At 41.9% G+C, this 27685-nt stretch overlaps 1 protein-coding gene across 8 annotated transcripts in view; it reads right to left on the bottom strand.

Moving 5' to 3' along the window:
* VPS13B (vacuolar protein sorting 13 homolog B) overlaps window positions 1-27685 on the bottom strand; it is a 904863-nt gene that overhangs the window by 16902 nt on the left and 860276 nt on the right. For all 8 annotated transcript variants that reach the window (XM_010385612.2, XM_030937293.1, XM_010385613.2 and 5 more), the window contains 5 exons: window positions 25020-25147; window positions 24603-24802; window positions 11070-11188; window positions 6202-7007; window positions 984-1160 (listed from right to left, as the gene is read on the bottom strand). In XM_010385612.2, the coding sequence (XP_010383914.1) occupies window positions 984-1160; window positions 6202-7007; window positions 11070-11188; window positions 24603-24802; window positions 25020-25147 (1430 nt within the window). The remainder of the gene's footprint in view (window positions 1-983; window positions 1161-6201; window positions 7008-11069; window positions 11189-24602; window positions 24803-25019; window positions 25148-27685) is intronic.

The raw sequence follows: 27685 nt of genomic DNA, 5'->3' as shown, positions 1-27685 counted from the left end.
TGTTGGTTGTCTTATTTTAACATAAAAACAACAGAACCACAGAGATTCCAGTGTCAAGAGTGAGCAGTCTGCCAGTGACTCCTGGGGTGGATTTCTGCAGCTCAGCCCCCAGGCCTCCCAGATGATTTGAGGCCTGGGGGAGTGTCCTTTTCATTGTCCGTGGAATTTGTTTTTATGACTCTGGCTGTTCTCTTGCCAGCCCTCCCACCCATAGTCCCTCACCCCCTCTATGGATCACGGATTCTCCTATTTCAGGATCAAGTCTTCTTTTGTGCCTTACAGAGACTTCCACAACCTGTCCTATGGCCTATGGTCAGATGCCTTTTACGGGAAGAAGCCCTTTGCCCTGTTTTCCTTGCCTCCCACTGAGAAGAAAAGGGGACTCAGATGGCCCTTGTTAGTTCCCAAGTCTCTGCCAAGCTGACCAAAATAACATCAAGCAAACACACACAGATAAAACTAAAACACTGTCCTTGTGGGAACCACTTTGGCCTCCGTGCCCGATGACCTGTCTGGGCCGCAAGATGGCACTGTTTACGTGGCGTGCTAGAGAAAAGTTGGCTGTTTCACCCCGAAATCTGCTTCCATGTCAGAATGTATCCATATCCTTCAGAAAGTTATGACAACTGTATCTACATTTAAAAAAATATGGAGGCAACACAGTATAGGGTTTCTGATGTTTAGCAGAAATCCTGAACACCTTTAATATTTCTGTGTTTATCACATGGAATAACAGTTGAGCCAATCCTTGTTTTCCCAATGGGAGGCTTAAAATTCTGAAGTTTCTGAAACATTTTCACACACCACAGGCAAGTACTGATCTGTTCAAAACATAAGACATTATATATGAGCTTTGTTACAAATCCAAACTCACTGCAAGCTAACAGGCCAAAGCCAGAGGCAATCTGAATGCACATTCTTAAAAAAAAAAAAAACAGACAGGGAAGGAGTAAAGGCATTATGCAAGGAACGGAAACCACTACCTTTGGAGATGTGCTTTACAAACGATGTGGTCCCTCTGGAGACGCCACTCACGAAGGCTCCGGGGCCCCGGGTCAGCCCCTCGTACGGAAGCCTGAAGAAGTCGGCGACGCCGTTCCCGATGCTTCTCACCAGGCTTGCAGGGCTGCCAAGAATCTCCAGAGACCCAACTACCCAGCCTGCAATGGACCAGAGGGAAGGAGTGATTGAAACCTCAAATGCAGAACTTTCAACATTTGTGAAAAAGTGACCCATTTCCCCTGCAATTCATTTTTTCACACTAGAATTGGGAAAGTAATCCATTTCTTTGGAAGAAAATAAGGGAAATAAGTCATTCCCTGTGAATTCATAAATGGCAAGCTTTCATACTTTATAAATCAAAGTGATCCCCTGATGGCCCCACAAATGGCTTTAATATAACTGCCTTGCCCGAGCCTCCCATATTCCTGCTAACAGGGGTCCATGTGCTGCGGACGCACTCTGCCACCACCTGAGGAAGGGCTCCTTCTTGGGCTGCAGGTGTTTGCAGGCGGGAGGTTCCCTCTAAAGCCTCCCCGGGACAGAGGAGGCACCAGGATAGGAGGAGATGCCTGGTCGGGGGTGGCCAGATGCTCAATGTTGTGTTGCAAAGGGGATGCAAACTTCTGACAAGAATGGAGGGGTTGTTTTTAATCTTTCCCAATCCTACTGAGTTGAGTGCTTCCCTTTGGAGCAGAGCTAGAGCCAGACAAATGTCTTGGACCCTTCAATCCCAGCTCCGGTTATGTAAACCCTGGCAACAAGGACTGTGTTTTTTTTTTTTTTTTTTTGAGATCGAGTCTCACTCTTTCACCCAGGCTGGAGTGCAGTGGTGTGGTCTCGGCTCACTGCAACCTCTGACTCCTGGGTTCAAGCGATTCTCCTGCCTCAGCCTCCCAAGTAGCTGGGATTACAGGCACATGCCACCACGCCTGGCTTTATTTATTTATTTATTTTTGTATTTTTAGTAGAGATGGGGATTCACCATGTAGGCCAGGCTGGTCTTGAACTCTGTGACAGGGACATTCTGATGAGGTTAGTGAGAAGGGAGTGTTCACCTGTGCATGTCCCAGGAGGGCAGCTTTGGATCTGCTTTCCTCCTGAAGCTTGGGCTGGTCTGCCACGCAGCCGCTGCTGCCCCATGGGAACGTGGCTATGTGTGGAGTCCCGCAGGCGCTGCCCTTACCTTGGCTCCCTGGGGTGGGGATTTGGGGATGTAGGCCCCAAAAATTGGAGGGGCAAGTGAGGGCCAGGAGAGGAGGAGTCTGAAAAGACAGCTTTCTCTGGGAAGCCACCAACCTCCCCAGCTTGGTGCTCAGAGCCTGGCAATGGGAAGGCTGTGGGGACAGGACTGGGTGGGAGCCATCCCTCCTTCACCAGCAGGCTCTGAAGAGGAGGGCAGTCCTGTGACAGAGATCCTCAGCTCAGTGATCTGAGGGGATCGGGAAGGTGAGGGTACAACAGCCAAGGTCCCGAAGAATCCCATGCCTAGCCCATGAAGAGAGGGACGTTCTTAAATTTTGAGCCCTCCTCCCTTCTCTGGAACATTCGGATAACACTAGGGCTTAGGGCAAAGGAGGGAATAATTTCTGGAAGATAAAGATTACAAATGAGAGGCCCTATGGATGCCAGGCATTCAACACATTTAATTCTCACAGTAACTGCAAGAAAAGTATTCTCTCCCTTCAAATCAGTGCAGGTTAGCTGGTGACTGAGCTGCTGCCTGGGTCAGGGAATGGACCAGGCACAGGAGGCAGAGGTGAATGCAACATGGTGGTACTGCTTCCATGGCCTCACAGGCAGGAAAAGGGGGAGACTGAGGCTTGGAGACTAAGCCAACTGCTCACAGTCCCCTGGATGATCCACCTGTGGGCTGGGTTTCCAACCCAGGTTTTCCTAATTCCGAAGCCCACCCACCTCTTCCTTCTGTGAGCTCAGGCTGCAAAGAGTAGGCAAGGGAGCTAAGGAGGCTGTGGAATATTCCTCCATGGAGGGCCTTCTCTGGAGGTAAAGAAACAGCAGATTCCCTTTAGCCCTGAATGGCTGTAAGGGTGTACCTAACGGCAAAAGGTTGGTCTAGAAACATCTTATTTCCCCATCTCTCCAATGAGTCCATGTATAAAAGAAAAGAGAGTAGCTATGGCCAAGCAGTGTCCCCCATGACAGGCCTGTTCAGTTTGGTGCCACGGGTGCAGAGAGGGAGTGGGAATCTGCCTTGGCCTCCTCCTGCCAGTGGCAGGTCCTCCCCTGTGGTGGGGTTGGAATCCTTGAAGCCTGAAGCCACTGCCTGATAGAAGGGCTATGTGTAGGCCAGAGCTACATCTCAGTGGCATCTGAGCTGGACAGGAAAGGGCAGACAGATCCAAAGGTACTCCTTTATTGTCCTCCAATAGCAAATCTATCTTTTGCTCGGTCATTTGAAAATTGTGTTGAAGAAGGGAGTCTGCCTGGCTTGTATCAAACTAAACCTTTGGGTTAGAGAGGGGCCTCAGGATAAAGACCACATGCATTCCTTCAGACAGGGTCAGTTACTGATTTCCAATTACTATTTATTTTCATTCTGCCTCTCCTACCCCTACCTTTTTTAGTTGTTTAATTTTTTAATATTTTTTATGTTTTTGGAAATGGAGTCTTGCTCTGTTGCCCAGGTTGGAGTGCAGTGGTGCGATCTTGGCTCACTGCAACCTCCACCACCCGGGTTCAAGCAATTCACCTGCCTCAGCCTCCCAAGTAGCTGGGACTACAGGCGCATGCCCCCATGCCCGGCTAATTTTTTGTATTTTGGTAGAGACGGGGTTTCACCGTGTTGCCCAAGCTGGTCTCGAACTCCTGAGCACAGGCAATTTGTCCACCTCAGCCTCCCAAAGTGCTGGGATTACAGGCATGAGCCACTGCGCCTGGCCTGTTTATTTTTAAAATCTCTTCAAGTTGATACCACAACTTCCCTAGAAATGAGGTAAGGGTGTTTTCCATGACAGGCAGGGGTACTCTGACCCAAGTGAGATGTGGGTGGGCGTTGCCCACCCACAGCCAGCTCTCTCCCTTCCCTCGACAAGGATAACCTGGGAGTCTGGAGCCTCCAGCATCTTCCCATTTCCTACTCCTGCAATCACTGCTTTCTTCCAGATGATCTTCAGATTGTCCCTAGATTTTTAGTAACAGACTTTCCAACAGGCTCTGAAAACTTGACCCTCTATATTAGAATCCCTTATGTTGGTATACAGTGAGATTGGAATGGCAGCTTAGAGGATTTTTAGGTGAATTATATAAAATTCAAATAGAATGTTCTTGTGAAAGCTTATTAAAAATATAAACCAAAAGAAAGAGCTCGTTTTTAGCACACGGCTGCACGGCCCGTTACTTGGTGCCACAAGTAGAGTTTCCCTGCTGCTTACTGCACTGCTGCGTTGTGCAGAGACTGAATGGGAGCCTTCATCCCTGCCAGGCCTCAGATTGGAGCTCAGTAACCTACGTGCCTGCTTCTTATGTGAAAAAGCAAAAACTGCCTGAAGGGAAAGTTTCTGGAATTGTTTATAAATACATCCATCTGTTAAATTTGAAATGTGAACTGCTTATTTTTAAATAAGTTTTTAGCAAGAAGGAAATGTTTTCTTCATTGTTGTGCAAGCTATCACGACAACAGGTCTGGCAGGACCCTCTCCCTGATCTTGTTGTTATCTTTTATAAAAGAGTCTAGATAACCCTAAGCCTATGAATTTCATTACGGAGAAAATGTAATCTGACCAATATGGCAATAACACAGGTCGTTTACTGCTACAATCTTAATCTGATATGGGAATGCATTCACAAAGTACAGCTTTACAAAGAGGATACAACAAAGGCTCTCTCCTCTTCTCCTCTGTTACTTTCAGAAAGTAAGATTTCCATGTTTTTTACTGGAAAGGGCTGACAAGGCTAACTCTGGATGCTATTCTTTGCTTGAATTTCTGGGAGCCCAATGATCAAACTAAAACTGCTTTAGAGTGAACTTGGCTCAGGAACACACACTGTGATGCTGATTACCATAATGTACCCTGAAGACCACATGGTTCCCACCACTCAATCTTTATTTTTTGGGACAAGGTCTCGCTCTGTCACCCAGGCTGGAGTGCAGTGATGTGATCATAGCTCACTGTAGCCTCAAAGTCCTGGCTCGAGCAATCCTCCCACCTCAGCCTCCATAGTAGCTGGGACTACAGGTGTACGACACCACACCTGGGTAATTTTTTAACTTTAATTTTTGGTAGAGATGAGGTTTCACCAGTTGGCCAAGCTGGTCTTGAACTCCCGTGCTCCAGTGATCCTCCCACCTCAGCCTCCCAAAGTGCTGGGATTACAGGTATGAGCCACTGCGCCCACTACCCACCAGTCTCTAGGACACAGTAGTCCCTCTACAAAATTTTGTATGCATGTTCAAGCCAGCCCCTGCAGACTTTTCCAGCCAGACTGAAGGAATCCTTACCTTTCCCACTGAGTCCCTGAGAAACAGCAGCCCTCAGCCTGCAAGAGGCCACTTGCCTGGCCCCAGAGAGTGGAAGGGCCATTCCTTCTCTTTGAGCTCAGGTCTATGGAGAGGCTGACACACTCACAGCCTTCCCTTTGCCAGCTGTCTAGACAGGCAGTACCGCACTGGATAGATAGAGGGCTCAATGTGCATCTTACGAGCACACAAATCCTCTGAATTTCTCACCTACTGCTATTCGTGAATAGCAATGAAGAAAACTAATAAACAAGAACTGGACTTCTTTTAGGCCCAGGGACTGAAGACCTGGGCTAGTTTTCCTGGTTGCTCTAGGCTGCTAAGAAAGGGCTCTGTGCCTGCAAGGTGCTAAAAAAAAGTGTTTGCTAAACTGAACTAAAATTCTGACTTACAGAACAGCTACTACTGCTTGAATGTTAATTAAGTGGCAAGCAAAATGCTGGATACCTCACATACTTTCATCTGATCCTCTCAGAAATCTTCAAAGCCATTTTATCGATGAGGAAATGGAGACTCAGGAAGAAGGTTCAATAACTTGCCCAAAGTCTTACAGCTAACAGTGGCAGACTCTAGATTTAGATCCAGTTGTGTGTGACTGTAAAGCTCAGGTGTGTTACCTCTCGCCAACTGCTTCTTTAGGTCTTGAAATGAGGTGCTACTCCCAAGTGTGTCATTTCTGCCCAGGCTCTAGCTCATCACAGACCCTCAGCTTGTGTTCTTACCTGCTCTGAAAAGGGCCCCGGCGGCATAGTGCATTGCCAGGGCGTGCACAAGCTGCCTCGCAGTGGTGAAGATGGGTCCCCTTTCAAACACCGAGAAGGAGAGAGGAGTGTGGTCTGAGGCTATGTACAGCTTGAGGGAAGCATGGATGCTGACGAGCAAATTCACTGGCTGGATCACCAGTTTCCGTAACTTCACAGGATTCACCAAGGCCCTGGCGTGCTGTGTGACCTGCACGGGCAACATCTGTTTACCCCCAGAGAGGTGCGTGGAGTGACCAGCCAACCTGCTGTTAGGAAGGTAAGTGTCAAACAAAGTCTTGATGTAGTATACAAATGTGTCTTCCACATACAACCGAGCAGGTTTTAATTCAAAGCTGAACTCGTTAATATCACAGAGGATGCTCTTGCCTTCATTTAAGGTGATGCGAAGTTTGATAAAACAGTTTTCCTTGTATTCTTCCAGCTCTTTGTTAGATATGAGGAGACTCTGCATTTTAGAACACTGAATGGGTTCTGCTTTTTCTCCCTGGCAGACTAAGACAGCAAAGTGGAAATTGGACTTGTTATAAAGCTGGTTGTCTAGCTGCAGGTCCCCACAGCAGATCTCCACACAGTAAAGTTCAAACAACGCAGCCGCAGGTTCTTCCCCAGGGAGGGGACCAGCTCCCGGGGCCATGCAGAGAAAAACATTGTCCAGTGTGAGTCTCAGAAGCTCAGGTGATGCTTTGTGGTGGGTGAGGTCATCAAACACTGCCAGACTCAACTGAGTGATAAACATTTTGAATGTAACAATCTTCTCCTGGGCTCTAGAGGAGAAAGGGACAAGAACATTAGTCTCCCCCCTCACCTTTTCTTTCTCTCTGCTTTCTTTTTTAATGACAGTACCTATTAAATACCTCCTGATGGGGTATCAGACTCTCATGAAACAAATAAGAACTCAACTTTCAGGACATTGTGTCTGGACGGAGCCTGTCACACTCCAACAGTATTGGGAAATGTTCCCAATGGGACTATTATAAGCTCTTGTCATGTTTCCGTATGTTTCCCTTATCAACACCAGATTTTTACTCCAAAATCCCTCTGGTCTTTGTGTATTAATTCTCTATCATGATGATCATAAGACAGAAAGAGAGAATAAAGTAACTGAGACTCCCTAAATTGAAAAAGTCACGTGAGCAGAAGAAAAGTTAGCAGGAATTCCTGCCACAACTGCCCACCAACCATACCTGAGTCCATGCTCAGGTCTTCTCCATCTCCATTTCTGGGGTGGAACCACCCTTGCTTCTGTCTCAGGTGAACCCCTCCAAAGTGCATTAAATCACTCTGCTCTCACCTACTCAAAGACATCCCTCCAGCAACTCACACCCCTTTCCTCCATCATCTTTTTCTTCATTACTAGCAGCTTGTAAACATGCTGTCATCTCTCAGCTCAAAAAATCCCTCATGACTCCACTCTCTCCCTTAGCTACCACTCATTTTTCTGATCCTCTCTATATAGAAACTCTGAAGTGTGTTCTATACACATTGTCTCCAACTCCTCTCCTTCCCTGCTCTCTAAGGCTGGCTCCAAGCAGCCTTTTGTGCCCCCATCCCCAGCCTAATAAAACAACTCCTGTCACGGTCATCAGTGACTTCCATTTGGCTAAATCAAATGATGGACTTTCAGGTTTTTGCTTACTCGACATACTAACAAGCTGACAACTCCCTCCTCCTGGAAATACTTTCTTTCCTGTCTTCTCTCAGCCCTTCTACCTCTCTGACCACTCGTCCTCAGTTACCTATGGAGATCCTCCTCCTCTCCCTGACCTCTTAAAGTGCCTAAGGCTCAGCCCTTGGTCCTCTTCTCACCCCCATCTTCACTGACTTCCTTGGGGATCTCATCCAGTCTCATGACCTAAAATACCATCTATATGTTGATGACTTCCAAAGTATACACTTAGCCTGGAGCTCCCCGCTGAACTCCAATCTTGTGTATCTAACTACCTATCCACACGGTCATTTAGATGTCTAAATGACATCTCAGCTTATCATGTCTATAACCAATCTCTTGATCTTTCCTCCTAAACTTGCAGATAGTCTCTCTCATCTTAGTTAATGGCAACCATATCCTACCAGTTGCTCAGACCAAAAATTTGGGTGTCATCCTTGATGCCTCTATTTTTAGCCATTCAATGTATTAGGAAAATCTCATTGACTTTTCCTTAGAAGTAGATCCAGAATCTGACTGTTTCTGACACTTCCACTGACACCACTGTAGTCTAAGCCATCAGTGTCTCTAATATGAGCAACTGTAATCATCTCCTAACTAGTCTCCCTGCTTGCCTGTGCCCTTGTTTCTCTAAAGTCTACTTTAACAAAGCGGCCAATGATCTTCTAGAAATTTAAGTCACAGTGTGTCACTTCTATGTTCAAAATGCTCCAATGAGTTCCTCATTTCGCTTATAATTAAAGCTAAGCCCTTCAATGGCCCATGAGGTCTCCGTCCTTCTAGCTCTTACCTCCTGGACCTCATGCACTGCTACTTCTACTTCCACGCCCTCCACTGGGCCCACGACAGCCTCTTCCCTGTTCCTCCTCAATGCCAGGCACGTTGTTGGAGGCTTTTGAACTGGCTGTGCCCTCTGCCTGGGAAGCTCTTCCTTCAGATAGTCACATTACTAACCCCTTACTGCTTTCTAGTCTCCGCCCAAATATCAGCTTCTCAATGCAGCTTACCAACACCAATTTGATTTGTTTAAAACTACACTCTCCCAATCCCTTGGCCCTGGCACTCCCAGCGCCTCTTACTGAGCTCTGTTTTCATCCCTGTAGAATGCTGACCTTCTACTGCACCATAACATTTCCTTTCTTTTTATGTTTACTCTCTACACCCCCCGCCACCCTGCCCAATTCCATGCCTATGAGGAGAAAGTGATCCTCTCCAGGGCAAGGATTGGGCCTTTTTATTTATGGATGTATCCTCATCCTGTGGTAGGCATCCAGTAAGCCCTTGAAAAACATTTGTTGAATGAATTAAGGAAGTTCCAAGAAATACCTGTACTTTTCTCATGAAAGGTTGCTTCTATTGTCATTAACATTTATGCCCTAAATAACATGTTTCTGAAAGTGTTGAATAAACCTGAAATTTTGTACTATACTAGTTAAAAGTTCATCTCCAATTTTATTATGCTATTAATTTTTTATGAACACTTTTGGGCAAAGAAAACATCCTATCCAACATTGTTTGAAATATTATAAATTCAAATTAGCAGAATCCAAATTAATGAGTTCTTAACCATATATGAGAAGCAATAAACTTTTTTTCCGTCCCCCCGAGATGGAGTTTCGCTCTGTCGCCCAGGCCGGAGTACAGTGGTGTGATCTTGGCTCACTGCAACCTCCGCCTCCCGGGTTCAAGTGATTCTCCTGCCTCAGCCTCTTGAATAGCTGGGATTACAGGCACCTACCACCAAGGCTGGCTAATTTTTGTACTTTTAGTACAGACAGGGTTTCACCATGTTGGCCATCTCATGGTGATCTCAAACTCCTGACCTCAGGTGATCTGCCCACCTCGGCCTCCCAAAGTGCTGGGATTACAGGTGTGAGCCACCACACCCGGTTGCAATGAACTTTTTAAAAGAAAGATTTAAACAAATGTATGGAAGTTGGTGGTATTTATATTTTAATATTAAATTATCTTTTCTGATCATAAAATAAATGCTATTATAAGAAATCAAAATATAGAAATCAAATAATAATTAAATATTAAATAATTCATTAACCCCATATCTGTTACCAATTTTGATTGTTTTCTTTTCAGTCTGATTTCTAGGAATGTTTTCTGTGTGAGTATTTATACATATGTACTTATGTGTGTATGTATGTACAGATAACACATAACTTCAGGATCATATATATTCAATATTATATTCTACTTGTTTTATTTTAGATTATATAACATGCATTTTCCATTCCATTAAAATTCTTTGAGATCTACTTTTTGCAGTTGTAACATTTATAGTACAATTATAGTACATCTATTTCCCTATGGATGGGCATTTTTACTTTGAATACTTTGCCATTGTAACTGTGTGATATCTCTCACTGTGTACATCTCTCTGTGTATATCTTTGCCCACTTCTCTACTTCCTTAACTCTTAAACTCTTAACACACTTAAAAGTGGAATTTCTAAGCCAAAATAATTTTAAAGCTCTTAACATGTATTACTAAAGTGCTTTCCACGAAATAGTACCAATTTACACTTTCACCAGGACTGGATATGATACGACATCATTATTGATTTGATAAATTAGCATTTCTTTGATTACTTATATTTCCTCTTCTTAGAATTTTCTGTTTATGCCTATTGCCTCTATTTTTGTTTCTGTAAGGCTATCTTTATTCCTATTGAATTATGTGAATTCTTTTAAATTAAGGATATTAACTCTTTGTCTATTTCAAGTTTTTAAAACCTGATGGCAACATTCAGGTCAAAGAGGGGGGTGGAAAATATGACTCTAAGAGGCGTATTTATATTTGATGTAGCTCTAATTGCTAAGTTTTATTAATTACTACACTGTCATGCAGATACAGAGGTATTAATGTGCATTTCATGCTAATAATAGTGGTATGATTCCAAGATGCATAGTTTGTAAATCAGTTTGTTAAACCTACCACAGAAGGAGTGGAAGTGGTATCTAGGAAAGATGGTTTATTGCTACCTATTGAAGGTATGATTTATTGCTAATAACCATATTTTTTATGGATTATGCGATAATTAACAAAAAGCTTTAATACATATATAGAGATGACAAAGATAAATAGTAAGTTTACAACTTTATAACAGGAACACTTATTATGTTGTTACTGGGAAAATAATTAAACCTACCTATTGCTGTTAGTTAAAATAGGTCCTGCTTTTCCTTCCGGGGCCACAGTGATGAAGACTGTGCCACACTGATGTACAGTGTCCACATACACATAGCCAAAGCCAGTCAGGAACACAACCTGCAGAAAGAATATTCAAAATCTGATTAAAAAGAAATAAGAAACACTACTGAAGTGGCTTGACTTCAGATGTCTCCAGTTCTGATTCAATACCACAAACAATTCCTGGTTATATTTCTTTATATCCATGTGTATGGGCTATTCAGTTGACTTGAAATGAAAAAAAAAAAAAAAACCCAAAAGATCAAAACCAGATTTTTCAATCTTCAGCTGTAAGGTTCATAGAAAAAAATGATGGATGATGGGGCATGAGTGTCTTCATTCTCTGCTGTTTTGGAATTGGCAGATAACTCTGTGTGGGCTGGAGTCCAGACATGGGGCCTGCTATATGTGTGCATATGAATCGCTGTAGAAAAAAACCCTAAAACTCAGGACTTGAAGTGCAATGTGCAAACAACTTTCAGGCTCTTGGGTGTTAACTTACTACTATGGGGATGTCCTTCTGGACTAGGGACACAAAAACATACCTCAAAACTCACCTAAAAACATATCACAATCCCTCCAGGGTCTTTTGCATAACTTGTAACAAGAATGGTAGATATAAGTTAATTTGTTCAGAGTAAAAAATTAATTTTTCTAACATGGAAAGATGGACTAAGACCTAGAAAAAAAGCTCTACCTCAGGATCCAGGTGCCAGACAGCAGAACAAATACCCTTTCAGTATTAAATAACGAGTTGCTTAAATGGGTAAATATTTGAAAACAGAACAAGGCTATTTAAAAAACAACTCCAAGAACATCATGTTCACAGCCAGGATTACCTGAGGGTAGGGGCAAAAAACTCCTTATGCTTGGGAAGGCTGGTTCTGATGATTTGCAGTATCAATTTAGTCCAAGTCTGGGCTCTTTGTTATTATTAGGGCAGCAAATAAAAGCAGACAGACTGAAAATTCCTGGATGACGGAACAAAGGTAGGCTCTTGCTTGACCAACAATGAATATATTCTAATTTTGATCACATGAAGAAGCACCAGAGTGTACACAGAACCACAGGAGAAAGCCACAGAGTCACATTTGGAAGCAACTTCAAGGTCGCCGGCCTTCTTTCTCATGCAATGGCTTTCTCATGGACTTCAGAAATTCAGAATTTCTGACCATCTTCAGCATGTAGGTTACCTGGATGTCATCTCTGCCTTCTGCCTCTGCTCCTTGCTGCAGCCCAGCCCCTCCAGCTCTGCCTGGTTCTTCCACTGCTGTCTTCTTTTTCATTCTACAGCCTCTGCTTCAGCTGAAGCCCTTGTCTGCCACTCACTACTCACTATGCCTAGAATATACTTTTCCCCATACAAGTCCTTTCAAAAGCCTGTATGTCTTTGTGCATACAGCTTAAAGGATAGCTTATTCCATAAAGCCATCTTTAGTTTTTCTATTCCCTTCTGGATTGACACCTACTTCTACATTCTAAAACAATTTTAACTATATTTCTATTTGACCAAAAATATCATTGTCTGTACTACAGTTACTTGTTTATGTGCCTGACCCCATTATTAGATTGTAAACCTCTTGACAGCAGAAATGGAGTCCATTTTTTCTATCTGTATTCTCTATGAACACGTTTCCCAAATGGACTGTTTTGCAAAAATATCTTTTTCAAAAGACTTGTATTCCGAATTTGCCCTATTTGTTCCAAGGTAAAAATTAAACTTACAATAAAATTTGAGACTAAAACATAATTAATGGCTTAAAAATGGCTCGGCTCATGAATCTAAAACAAAAGAGATATTCTTTAAGAAATATTCCTATTTATAAACCCCATCCCTTGGTATGATACATAAGGTAAATCAATTGCTTTTCTTTACTAGGTTGAATGATATGAAATTATCCACTCAGTAGAAACCTTTTCAAGTCCCGTGCTCCCATCTCATATTCCTTTTCCTAAGTCACCGAACACAACTTCAGGACCCCTTAGAGGAGAGAGGGAGGGGATGCGAAGAGAGAAACATTTACTGCTCTGCTCTGTCTCGAAGTGATCTTCAGGCATTATGAAATGAGGATACTTACACTTTCTAGAATAATAAACCTAAGGTAAGGTGATGGTTTCTGTTAAACACCCCAAGGGCCTTCTGAAGGCAAGCAAATTAACCTGAACTTTCACATTACTTCTGGCGAAAAACCTAGACTCTCGAGGGAAATTTTTGCTTGTTGTCCCTTCCACTCACTGCTATGAGTGGAAGAGACACAGACTTTAGTCTATCCTTGTCTTTTCACATTTAGAGAAACAACTCACACCTTGTAGCCTTTTGTATAATGGCAGCTCTAGGGGTTCGAGAGTTAGGTACCTGAGTGATGCAGGAATTAGGCATCTATATCCAGGTTCCCCACAATCCAAAGTAAATCCTTATCTTGGTCTAATGGTTTGAACAATCAATTACTTGATAAGCACTTAAAGAGTGCCTACAAAGAATTAGTCACTGCATCAGGCACAGAAGATGCAGTCCTACCCTTGCATTGCTCACAGCCCAATTGGTGAAAAAGCCAAGTACACAAACAATGAGACAACAACTAACAATTCCAGAGCAGAGGTGTATAAAATGCTTCTCCCTCTCAGTGTATTCACCATCATGGACTCTGTGTAAGCTCCATGAGGGCACTGGTTTTGTGTGTTTTCTTCAGTACTTACAACCAGTGCTGGGTACTCAATAAAGATAAGGCTGATGATCTGAACATACATCTTCTCAATGTGGCTTCTGCTGTATTGACTTCCAGTGTCCACCCATGTCTAGCTCTTCTCTCCTTCTGGGAATAGAGCAGGATTATACTCCCCGTCACCCCTGCAGTTAGATATGGTCTTGTGACTAGTTTTGGCCAATGGGCTAAAGGCAGAATTGACATGTATTCCTTCTAGAGAATAAATAAAGGCTTTATATTCCACAGCTCAGTGGTGGGCCAAATCTGGTCCACTGCCTGCTACTGTGAAACAGGCTTTATTGGAACATGCTCATTTACTTACATATCTCTCCATCCTAATGAGAAGCTGGGAAAACATAAGGCCTGCAAAACCTAAAATATTTACAATCCAGACCTTAAAAAAATATTTGTTGACTCCTGCTCTAGATAGCTGTGGAAGACGGTTGCACAATGAATTTGTATATCCCAGTATCCATGCCCTTGTGTAGTACCTTCCCATACTGACATTGGGCGTGGCTATGTGACTTTCTTCAGCTAACATGACATCAGCAAGTAAGAAGCTTGATACAGCTTGCTTATTGGGGTTTTCCCACTTGCCACCCTGGGCTAGCCTCCATAAGGAGGACAGACAACATGGTGAGAGCAACACCCAGACTTCCCAGCTGAACCCATACCTCAGCCAACTCTCCAAGTGAATGCAAATGCATGACTAATCTCAGGCTTATCCTGCAGAAAAGTCACTTGGCCACTTCCTCAGAATCATGAGAAGTTGTTAATCACTCTTCTTTTAAGCCAGTAGGTTTTGGGGTGGCTAGTTACAAGGGGGTAAATACGAGATGATGAACTTCCCATCAACCTGGGTCCCTGAGTGACCATGTAGAACAAAACCCCCTGAAGACACACACTAGGCATTTAGCATGAACAAGAAGTTCTAGGTTTATGATAGGCAGCATAACTGAGCTTATATTACTAATGTAGATATTGGTGATAGAAGTAGTGTTCTAACAAAATCCTACAATATGAGACCCTGGCTTAATGGTCAGACAGTAGAAATTGATATTTAAAGCTATAAAAATGGGCATATATATTTTGAAGTGGTAAGATATTCAGTAAAACTGTTGCTTGAGATGACTTGGGAGGTAGATCATAAACTTAATAAATCTGTAGCTCTAGAAGATGAGGTCTGAAAACCAAACATCAGTGGTGGTATGTTGGCTGCTGTTGCCTGTGTCTGGAACACTACATTTTGTTTTATAAAGAGATGAGCTCAGGAAAGAATTGGCCAGGTTGCATATAAAAATGGAAGATAATAGAGAGATTCCAGAAATTCAGAACCTTGCAAAGTTAGAAATACTTTTAAACCTACTATGGTCTGAATGTGTTCCCCCAAAATTCATACGCTGAAATTCTAGTCCCCCAGTGTGATGATATTAGAAGGCAGGGCCTTTGAAATGTGATTAGTGTCCTTATTAAAGAAGCCTGAGGCCAGGGACAGTGGCTCATGCCTGTAATCTCAGCACTTTGGGAGGCTGAGGCGGGTGGATTGCCTGAGATCAGGAGTTCAGGATCAGCCTGACCAACACATGGTAAAACTTTATCTCTCCTAAAAATACAAAAATTAGCTGGGTGTGGTGGCGGGTGCCTGAAATCCCAGTTACTCGGGAGGCTGAGGCAGGAGAATTTCTTGAACTCAGGAGGCGGAGGTTGCAGTGAGCTGAGACCGGGCCATTGCACTCTATCCAGACTGGGCAACAAGAATGAAATTCCCTCTCAAAAAAAAAAAAAAAAAAAAAAACCTGAGAAACCCCTCATCGCTTCCATCATGTGAGGTTACAGTGAAAAGATGGTCATCCATGAACCAGGAAGTGAGTCCTCACCAGATACCGAATCTGCCAGTACCTTGATGTTGGACTTGCTAGAGACTCCAGAACTGTGACAATACGTTTCTGTTGTTTATAAACTACCATTCTGAGGTATTTTGATATAGCAGCCTGAACAGACTAAGATAAAGCCTCAAACAGCAAGGTCTAAAATTAGAAAGCCTCTGAACACAAAGGCAGATTAACACTTAGCCTTAAGACTGACTATAGGCAACACACTGTTGAAACTTCTTAACTGTTATATTGACTTGGAAAAAAATGCAGATCAAGGGTATAACTTTGCTGTAGAAGCTCTCTTAAATCTAGAGAGGAAGGAAGCAAGTAAGCAAAGAAATGTGTCTTATGGACCGTGGATATGGTTCCTGGCACAGGGAATTTTCTGGAACCAAATAGGTAAGAAGTCTACTAAGTTGAGAAATTACCACTGCCCTATACACTTACGAACCTGGACTAAAAAAGACTGTAATTATTTGAGATGCAATACAAACTTCAAGTGGCCAAGGAAGATCTCCCAGAGGGTGGAGCCAGGAACTTGAAGGATAATAAGAGCTCCTTCAAGATTAGAAACAGGGCCGGGCGCGGTGGCTAACGCCTGTAATCTCAGCACTTTAGGAGGCTGAGGCGGGTGGATCACGAGGTCAGGAGATCGAGACCATACTGGCTAACACAGTGAAACCCTGTCTCTACTAAAAAAGACAAAAAAATTAGCCAGGCATGGTGGTGGGCGCCTGTAGTCCCAGCTACTCCCCACTTTGAGACCCTGAGGCAGGAGAATGGCGTGAACCCAGGAGGCGGAGCTTGCAGTGAGCCGAGATCACGCCACTGTACTCCAGCCTGGGCAACAGAGCGAGACTCCGTCTCAAAAAAAAAAAAAAAAAAAAAAAAGATTAGAAACAGTACTCAGTGAAAGCTGATTTCTTGCTTCCAGAGTATAGACCCCACAATATGTACCCAGAAAACATTCAGAATTGCCATAGGCAGGAGACTGCTATATGTCTATCATTCTTCCCCCTTCCACAGTGGAAGGGTTATTACTGTTACCCTCTCCTATAAAATGGCAGGGAAATGGGGAACAGGTAAGTCCACAGGTTTCCAGATCAAAAGGTGTCACATCCAGACTGAGCATCGCTCAGAAGTGCTGGACTTCAAGTGTGATGGAGTGACTGCTTCCAACCTTGGGGAGAAGATTTGTTCTGTGTGTGGGGAAAAAAAATGATAAATGATTGATGGCCAAGGGGATTTTTTTTTTTTCCAGCTGTTACCACAGAATAACCCAGCCAGTCCTGATCAATGTCATCATTTGGTTCTTTTTCATTTCTTCACTTCACTAGTAGGGTGAGGTGGGGTGGTGTGGAAGGTCTAGGTGACATATACTAAGAGACTCACTGTTTTGCCATTTGAATCTGTGTTAGAGCACTTCAGTAAGCAAGACATTATCATATTTATTTTTTGAGACAGGGTCTCACTCTGTTACCCAGGATGGAGTGAAGTGACACGATCATGGCTCACTGCAACCTCCGCCTCCCTGGGCTGGGTTGATCCTCCCACCTCAGCCTCCCGAGTAGCTGGGATTACAGGTATTTGCCACCATGTCCAGCTAAGTTTTGTATTTTTCATAGTGACAGATTTTTGCCATGTTGCCCATGCTGGTCTCAGACTCCTGGGCTCAAGCAATCTGCCTGTCTTGGTCTCCCAAAGTCCTGGGATTATAGGCATGAGTCTCTGTGCACAGCCCCATCATACATATGTTAGGTCTAAGAAAACCATTTGAGGCCTGGATACTGGTTTCTACTTAGTACAATATCTTCTATGACAATTACAAACAAGAAGCATTTTAATATAACTTGTGCTTTTCTATCTACTCAGTTATCTTTATTTGAATGATTATATGTAACAAATATTTTTTACAATTATGACAATTTTACTAAGTAAATTAATTATAAGGTGACAAAATATTTGTTGCATTTTTCTTAAAAATAGAGACAGGTTTCACTCTGTCAACCAGGCTGGAATGCTGTGGTGTGATCACAGCTCACTGCAGCCTCCAGCTCCTGGGCTCAAGTGATCCTCCCACCTTAGCATCCTGAGTAGTTGGGAATAGAGGTGTGCACCACCATGCTTGGTGATTTAAAAAAAAATTTTTTTCTGTAGAGACAGGGGTTCTCGCTATGTTGCCCAGGCTGGTCTCAAACTCCTGGCCCCAAGTGATCCTCCTGCCTCGGTCTCCTGAAGTGTTGGGATTATAGGCATGAGCCACTGCACCTGGCCCCCTACTTTTGAACATTTAAGTTGAAGATAGATAGTATCACACTCATCTTTTGCTGCAAGTTGATATGTCTAAACTGATCTGAAAGTATGCTACTTAGGCATTTTATTTGTGCAGTTGACTTTGGGCTAAAAGTCATTTCTCACAAAAAATTTCATCCCCCATTTTCGGAAGGAATACATTTAAAATGTACTATTGATATCACTATATAAGTAGTCTGTAAAAGAGTATCTTAAGTAGGAAACCATGCTATGGAAGAATTATAGACTTAGACTTCGAAAGGTGGGAAGAAGCGATTGAGCCCTGGCCTGTAGAGGGGGAACAGGAGTGAAACAGGGCCTGCTTGGTCTCAGGTGGAGGTCTGTTTTAAGCAACCTGGTGGACTGGGTTCTCTTCTCTGGGCTGGAGTCTGTGTTTCAGGAATCATTTGGGGGGTAGTTATGGAGAGAGACTTGAGAGTGGAGAGGCTGACAATAGAGAGACCTATTAAGGTACTATTGCTAAAAGCTGGGAGAGAGATGATGAACCAAAGGCCTGAAGCAGACCCTGGTCACAGAAGGAAGGGGCAGATTCCAGAGATGACCCTGGTCACAGAGGGAAGGGGCATATTCCAGAGACGTTTCTGAGGTATTTCTGACAGAAGCTTGTGGCCTACTGGATGTGTGGAGGATCAGAAAGAAAGGAAGACACTGGGAAGCAGTAGGCAGAAGGCAGGCTGGGAAACCACACAGTCCTGGGTTTGAATCCCAGGACCATTTATCCTGAGCAAGTTCACCTCTCAGAGCCTTGGGTAGCATCTACTTTTAAAGGATGTGACAGGGACTAATGACTGTACCTGTAGAGAGCCTGAGATAAAACAGGCATTCAATATTATCTGAATCCACTGTATTTACGGTTTTTGTACTGGGAAAACAGGGATGACATTAACTGATGCAGAGACTCCAGAAGAAGCTGGCTTGGGGTAAGAAAAATGATCATCTTGGTTTCAGATGTGTTGATTTCAGATGCTTATAGGATTTTCAGGCTGAGATGTCTAGTGGGCAGGCAAAAACACAGATTTGCATACTGGGAGTAATGTGGGGGCCGGAAATCAATTTCTGGGAGTGACTGGGTGATAGGCAGTAGCTAAAGGTATGAGGTGAATTAGATATCCAAGAGAAGAAAGGAAGATGAATTTCTAAGTTGATCAAGGTAGGAAGGATCGGATAGAGACGAAAAGAAAACAGTAGATATTCTGGATGTAACTTTTTCCTACTGTATACTTTTTGAAAAACATCTTAGGGAAATCACTACTCCTGAGTATCTTTGGAAACAGTTGTGACTCAGCCAGAACAAACTGTAAACACATAGAAGACTCTAGACCAGGGCACCTAGCAGACATCCAGAAGTCAGTGCCAACTTGCTGGTATCTGTTCAACTGTGCCCTGGAGTACTGGGAAGGTGAGCAAAATAAGCAAGAAGTCAAAATACCTGCATTACACATTTTATAAATCAGACATTCACCTGCATTGACTTTTTTTCTTTATAAAAATTCCTTAATGGAGGGTAGAGATAACTCTGAAAATTACTACCTGCTGCTTTAAGCTTCAGTATTCAAGGTTACCTCTGTGTGATCTGCACCAAATGGAGAGATTACACATTTGAGTCCTGGTTCATCAAGGCATTTAACAAAGTATGTTCTGATATTCTTGTAGATAATATCTTATACAGTATAGTTTAAAAGTGATTTTAGATGCATTTTCTTACTTAAGAAACATGGACTAGATGAGAGTAGAGTCTGGCTGAATGACCCCATGCATTCGGGAAGTGTCTAGTGATTCACTGCAGTATGTCGACCATGAACTTGTCCTGTTCAACATATTTATTAATGACCTGGACAAACATGTAGAATGCACGCTCACCACATCTATGGATGACATAAAGCTACCAGGGATACTTAATATGTTAGATGACAGCATCACAATTTTTAAAAAAGTGATTTCAACAAGCCGGACTAGGCCAATATCAACAAGACTTAATTTACTTGGGATAAATGTAAAGTCCTGTCTTTGGGTTCAAAAAGTCAACTGTATATCAAGTCATATGATAAAGACCTGGGGGATGTGGTTGACCACAAGTTCAATATAACTAACAGTCTGAACTCATTAAGAAAAAGCTAACTCAATCTTTTACTTTATTAATGGAAGCATAGGGAGGTAATAGCTGGTTAGACCACATTTGGAATACTGTGTGTAATTTCGGCTGCCAGATTTTTAAAAGGGAACATAACACGCTAGAGTGTTCACATAGGGTAACTGTGGTGATGGTTGTGGAAATTGCATTTACTGAAGGAATGATTCAAGGAACCAGAAATGTTTGGCCTGGATAAGGGAACACTTAGGAAAGATGTTGGAGCTGCCTTCAAATAATTGTAGCTTTGCTGTATTTGAGGGGAAATAAACAGTCTGTGATGTCCCAGATGGCAAAACAAAGATGAATGAATGGATGCTACAGAATAATAGTTTTCAGATTGATACAAGAGAAAATTTCTCATAGCCACCACTGGATAAGTCATGACTATCACACTGGGAGCACCTTCTGGGGTGAGATGTTATGGAAGGGATTCTTGCATTAGGTAAATGGCAAGATTGGAAAATCTCTTCTAACCTGTGCTTTGATGAACTTTCAGGCAGCTAGTATTTGTAGCCAGGGCAAGACTTCAGAGGACAGACAAGTGACCTGAGCCTGGTGTAGGAAAAACAGGACTGGACCACATGGGAGCAGATTTAGGCTCCAGCTTGCTTCTGCTTAGTTGTAAGTCACCTAGCTGATTCCTCTCTAAGCCTCAAATCTCTCATCAGTAAATAAACATAAAAATTATCACCCTATCTTAGAATTTTTGCAGTGATCAAAGGTTTTATCTTCCCTTTACTGGATTTATTGGTTACTCAAGTCCTTGAAGGCAGGAATTATGCCTTATTTAGGGCAAAGGGCTTGGCACCTGATAGGTCCTCAGTAAAACTTTGAACAAATGAATAAAAGAATGGAGACTGTGCCTGTGAAAACACTTGGTAAATGGCACAGAGCTGTAGAAACATGAAGGACTGTCATTCTCTCCTCCCCACAAAACAATCCATTTACAAAGAAACAGCAGTGACAATGACCCGACTATGAACATCTGCTAAGAGTCAAAGATCATGAGAATTTAATGGATCTTTTCAGAAGGGAATGTACCTGCAAAGGGATCATTTTAATTCACTTTCTGGGGTTCAAACTACTCATTCTTTGCAGTTCAATGGCTCAGCAAGTACTTTTCATAATGCAATGACTTCCCATGACTCATAAGATAAAACCCAAAATCCCTGATAGGACCCACGGGGCCTTTCCAGGTTTGGTCTCTCATTGCCTCACCAGCCCCCTCTCCTACCCTCTGTCATCTGGTGCTACAGCCGCACTGGCATTTAGTTCCCTAAAAGGACCACGTGCCCTCTGAACACTGAAGCTTCAAACATATTGCTCTTTCTACCTAGAAAGATTCCCTACTCTCTTGTCTAGGGAGAGCCTGTTCACCTTGAAGACACAGAGGCAAGGTCTCTCCATTAGAGACACCCTCCTTGACCTCTCAAACTTGTCTGCTGTACACCCACATAGCACAGCTGTACCTTTCCTGCATAGCTCCTCGTAGTGCTTATAATACAACTACCCATGAGATTACTTATTATCTATCTCCTCCACATGTAAACTTGAGGGCAGGGGCTGTGCTCCATTTTTGTTCAGTATATTTTACATGGTGCCAGTACCAAGTTATAGTCTGGCATACATTAGGAACTCAGTATTTGTTGACTGAATGAATGAAGCAGACTTCTCAATGTTGTTGGTAGTTAAGTGGTAACTACTATGTTTTCTTTGTTCCTTGTTTTGACTTTTTCAAAATAACATTGCCTAATTCTGACAAAAATAGTTTCTGAGTATCAGAAATTAAAATCCTATACCCTATGACAGGAGTCTGAACTATTTTCCTGGTAGGATCAAAATTATGACTTAAAATTATCAGTGTAAACTTACTTTTATGACTTTATTTATTGAGCACCTAAAGACTTTTTGTCCTAAAGTCAGGCTACCACCAACTATCAATCATGCGTATGAGCACCAGGTGCCACCTTCAGGTCTCTGGTTGAATAACCATGAGATGTCTTCTGACCAGGTGTGAGCCAAGGATCCAACCTCCGAAAGCCTGCAGCAACTTTACAATCAGTATTCTGCAGCCTACATGTGAGCAGGTCTTCTCAATAACTGTTGGTCCAAAGAATACTCTGTGAGATTATACAACTCCTCTGTGCATATTTCCTCATGCAATCCTTCAAAATTCTACAACATGAGACTGTCTTATCTACACAACGGAAGCAGAGGGCTTGACTGAAAAAAGTTAAAGGAGTTTTCTTCCTTGCAGCATAATGGGCGTTTTATAGTGTTTTGATTTTGTTTGTTTAGGTCAGCTTTGAAATTCACAGACCAAGGGCTGAGGAAGGTTCCTGGAAGACAAACTCCCTCCTCCAGAAGACTGCTCCTTCCTTTCATCAGAGGACACAGCTCCCTTTGCTCCCCAGTGATTTATATGCCCTGGGATATTACTGAGGAGATGTCCGTGAGGGTCTGAAACAAATCTTCCTCCAGAGTAGGAAGTAAACCATGGTCTGCAGGACATATGGCACACAGCTCCTAAAAGATTAATGGGAACATGAGATTGCTGGGTCCTCAGACCACGATGATAAGGGTGTTGGAAAGAGCACCTCCTCTTAGCTTTGAAGTATCCCTGACTACAAAGTTTTGAGGAAATTTAGAGTGAATGGGAATCCCCAAAATAAGGTTTGACAGGAAGAATGTCTATCGTTAAGAATTCCTAACTCAAATATAAGCAGGATTTCAAAAATCTTTAAACCCAGACGGGAGTTCAGGGACCCCTGAGAAGCTTGCAATATTTATTTTGTAAATTAATGAGACTGGGAGCATCTTCTGAGGCTGCCTAGATAGATCCCATGGGTTTTCACAGCCCCTGAACACAGCTGACAGAAAGCACACCCCTGAGTAGTTTGTGGCCACTACAAATGCAGGTCTCCAGGGTGAGTGTGGCCCTCCAGGCCACTCAGCCATCCCCTCCTCTGTCTCCAGCCAGGTCCTTCACCAGTTTCCACAGCTACTGCTCTTCCCAGACCCCTCCCTTTTTTCTTCTCTCCCTTAGCAGATCAGTCATTCCACACTTCACAAATATACTTCACAGGGGCTTTCATGAAATCTTGAGAGATGAGAAAGAATGTGCCAGGAGGACTGGGAAAGAGGGGTGGCAAGGAGTTTCATGTAAGGAAATAGCATGCATTGTGCTCAGAGCACTGGCTTTGCAGTCCGGCAAATCTGGATAAAATTCCAGGCCTGCTGCTTCCACTACATGCAAATTAGACCGAGGTACTTCTGGAGGTCTTAGTTTCTACTTCTCCATCCATGGAGATGATAGTCCCTAACTTGTATGGCTGTTGTCAAGGTTAGATGAGAATGAATGTAAAGTGCTTAGAACAATGCCTCTTATGGAGTAAGTGATTATTCAATGATAACCATTATTATTACAGCAAATGCATTTATAACTTTAATATGTGGTTTGTAACCATCACAATAGCCTACCTCAGAAGCTTGTTGCAAAGACCAAATGAACTAATAAATGTGAAAGAACTTTTTTAAAAAGTATGGCACAATATTATTCACTCATAAAAACAAATGAAGTTCTGATCCATGCTAAAACATGAACGAACCTTGAGAAACTTATGCTAGGTGAAATAAGCCAGACACAAAAGGATACATATTTTATGATTCTACTTATCTGAGATGCTTAGAGCAGGCAAATTCATGGAGACAGAGACAAAGAAGAAGAGAGCTACCAGGGGTTGGAGGAGGGGAGAATGGGAATTACTGCTTACTGGGTACAGAGTTTCTGTTTGTAATGATAAAGAAGTTTCAGAAATAGTGGTGATGGCTATACAACACTGTAAGTATATTTAATGCCACTAAATTACACACTAACAAATGGTAAATTTTAAGTCCAGAAGAAAGGAAATGCTAAGTTCTTATCCTATTTTCAACAAAATTAGTATCACTAACATCCAGACGAAGACAGAAACAAATTAAGACATTTTATCTGCTCAGGTTTTTAAACCTACTTCTATTTGTGCGGTTTTATGTAATAAAACTTCCATTTGTGCGGTTTTATGTAATAAAAATTAGTAATTTTAAAATGCACATATTTATCCTAGTAATACACAAAAGAGGATTTGTATTATGACTGTGCAAAAACCTGTACAGCTGAATGAACTATGTTCTATCTAAATAAGCCTAACAATTTGATTTCCATTTCGACCTTGGATTAGATCCAAGATGGGCCTGCTTTTACTAAGTGCCCCTCTCTAGTCAATGGTTTTATAGTCTACTTTGCAGATACATATTTGAGTTTGAGAATTTATAACTTAATGAGGATGTAAAAATGGATTCACATGCTCTTTCACACAAAGAAAAGATGTTCAGCATCTAGAACATTATGTTTAAAAATAGGCAACCAACAAAACCTCAGAAAAGGACATTTTTCTTTGGGTCTTGGCAGGAACACAGAGCTCACTGACCTGTGTTCCCTGACTGTTGATGTCGATGGCATCACTCCACTCAGTTGTTACTTCATCTAGCAGTTCAACTCTCAAAAGGAGGCTCGGAAGTAAGTCTTTGGTCTTGCAGTCTGGATAACTGGAAATCTGATGATACAGCTCATGATGAATTGAGCACTCGGAGGGAATTTTTTTGTAATAAACCTCAAACTTTGGAATATCTGAAATTTAAAAAAAGGCATATCAGAATTAGCCCTTAAAGACAGAGACTTGGGGGACAGTAAACATAATGTGGCAAAAGAAACTTCTCAAAAAGAAATGATTAATACATCTATTTAAATATTTTTTCCACAGGATCACAGGTAATTACTAAATCAAAAAACCCCAGAAAAAAAATACACATTTAGTATTATCTAAATTTGACAGTATAATACATACCTTTAATGTTTTCCTTTATAAGCACTGTTACTGGACATCTGTTGTGGATAATTACTCGAGGACTAGGGTCTTCTGAGAGGGTTAAGTAAGTCACTCCAAGGTGTTCTTGATATGTCAGCACTATAGCCCTAGAACAGAATCAAGTCAAATGACAGAAATGTTTAGGAAAAAAAATGAATGCTTTCTCTCCTGGAACATGTTTATTTAGATTTGCAACATTCAGAACTTGAAAATATCTCTTTTATAACTCAGAGGAGATTTCTTTTCTGACAATAGTAACATATTTATAATATTCATAAAATGTGAAAAAATACTTAAAGGCAAACAAAATAATTCTATCATCCAGAGAGTACTATAGCTAACCTTGTGCTAATATTTCCTGTTGTTCTTTTTTCCCCCGATGCGTATGTGTGTTAAACTCCTTAGCCAGGCAGGGTACTTTTTTCTTCCTTAAAAGTGCTTGGTAGTCTGTGCATGGTGGCTCACGCCTATAATCCCAGCACTTTAGGAGCCAAGGGAGGAGGATTGCCTGAGCCTAGGAGTTCAAGACCAGCTTCAGCAAAAGGGCAAAACCCCATCTCTACAGCAAAATACAAAAATTAGCCAGGTGCGGTGGTGCACACTTGTGGTCCCAGTTACTTGGAAGGCGGAGGTGGGAGGAGGATGGCTGGAGCCTGGGAGGTTGGCTGAAGCCTGGGAGGTTGAGGATGCAGTGAGCCGTGATTGTGCCACTGCACTCGAGCCTGGGCAACAGAGCAAGACCCTGTATCAAAAAAAAAAAAAAAAAAAAAAAAAGAGCTGACCTGCTTTTCAAAGGACTACTAGAGAATTTGGGTGCTTGCTCTTTTTTCTAAAGGTAGGCGGGCTGATGTTTGCTGTCAATTTCCATAAGCCCATCGCACCTTAAAAAATGTACATTTTGATTAGCAGGAGCAAAGCTGTATTATTTGGAGTTAGAAAACCAACTGTGTGAGTACAGGTTGCCTTCTGTGATGAAGAGAGAGAAATTTTCCTATTTAGATTACAGACTACCACAAAGAATATTTCATTGAAGCAGGAAAAAAAAAATTACTCTGAAGCCTAAATTACATGGAATGATTGTCAAAATTAATCAAAGAAATCAGATAATTTGCCAAATGTGGCCCTCAGCTGACTAAAAGGGGTCAATAATGCTCTAAGAAGCTTCCATTTGCCATCCATCTTATTTGCCAGTGTGAGGACTTCCCAAAGATTGTATTTGTGTGAAATGTCAAAGTGAATGGTCCATTAGCATTTGGTAAAAGCACATTAATACCACCATCTAATGTGTGCTATTGGTTGAATTGAGGGAAGGAAACAGATGAGGAGATGGAACAGCACGAAATAAATTCATTTTCAGAGTACAGTTCTTGGATAAACAGCAAAGTTCCTTTCCCAGCCTCATTTTAAAAGAGCTATGCGAGCCAACCTCAGATAATTTCTTTTTGATAGCCAAGAAGGCTGGGGCCAGGACTCACGTATGGTACTTTCTGTCCAATATCTAGCTTAGTATTTGTAGATAAGATTAAATTATACTGTAATTATCAGAATTTTAAGCTTAATTTCCAAATTAAGTTTAGTTTCAAATTTTGTTTTTTAAAAAATGTTTTGTTTATAGACATAAGTTCATATAACTTTCAAAAACACCCTTAAACTCACTATGCTTAACATCTCCAACCAGAATGTAAGGATAACCACTCCTCTACAGTGTAAGAGATGACAAATGTTTATAAAATCAAGGATTTTGTGAATACTGTGAAAGAAGGAGGGATGTGTGAAGAACAGAACCTTGCCATTATGAATAACTTATTTAAAATATTACTATTATAAATCTCTCTTGTCTTTTAAAATGTTACATCAAAAGAGTTAGCATTGCTAAAATCTCAAAGCCTATAAATTCATGATCATGAAAATAAGGTACTTCTCATAAGGGCACAATATGTTTTCTTTTGCAGCTGTTATATATACTATAAATAAGTTATTCTTGAGAGCTGCAGAAGGGACATTTTACATGCAAAACAACCACATAATAGAAGTCCAGTATGAACAAACCATTATACATCTCTGGCTTGATTCTGTGGTTGTTATTTGCATAACTGGTAATCGGTCATCGGAGCAACTTGCGTGCAGGAACAACCACAGAACAGAGTCTTCTGTGACTTGTGTTTATCTAAGTTATCTCTCTTAATGACTTTTTGAGAAAAATTCCATTTTGAAGTAAAAGTACAATATGGGAAAAGAAAAAGGTTTCCAACTTGACTTGCTCATATTTTAACCCTTATTTCTTATAATTTTATGGAGGCTAAGAACTCGTAACAGGTAATTTTTTCATTATGATGTGATCTTTTCATACGATGCTATTTGTATGATCATACATATGATCTTTTCATATAATGACATTCTGTGGTACAAGTACCATCATTTCCCCCCCAGCGTAAGCTCCATAAGGGGAAAAATCTCTTAAGTAGTATGCTGGGACAAGCCATATGTGATCACAACACTTGACTCACTGTATACAATGTCTAGAAGTCATTAAAAATAAAGCCTAGTATTACATATGGGGAGCACTGCAACCATTCTATCTCTCTTGGCATCTAGATGAACAGCTAGACTGACAAGCAAAGAAGAAAGACATTTATACAAACATA

Source organism: Rhinopithecus roxellana, chromosome 9 (genome assembly GCF_007565055.1).
Source record: "Rhinopithecus roxellana isolate Shanxi Qingling chromosome 9, ASM756505v1, whole genome shotgun sequence".
Classification (NCBI taxonomy): Eukaryota; Metazoa; Chordata; class Mammalia; order Primates; family Cercopithecidae; genus Rhinopithecus; species Rhinopithecus roxellana.
The sequence above is the reverse complement of the archived record's forward strand: the minus strand, read 5'-3'. Positions and strand labels throughout refer to the sequence as shown.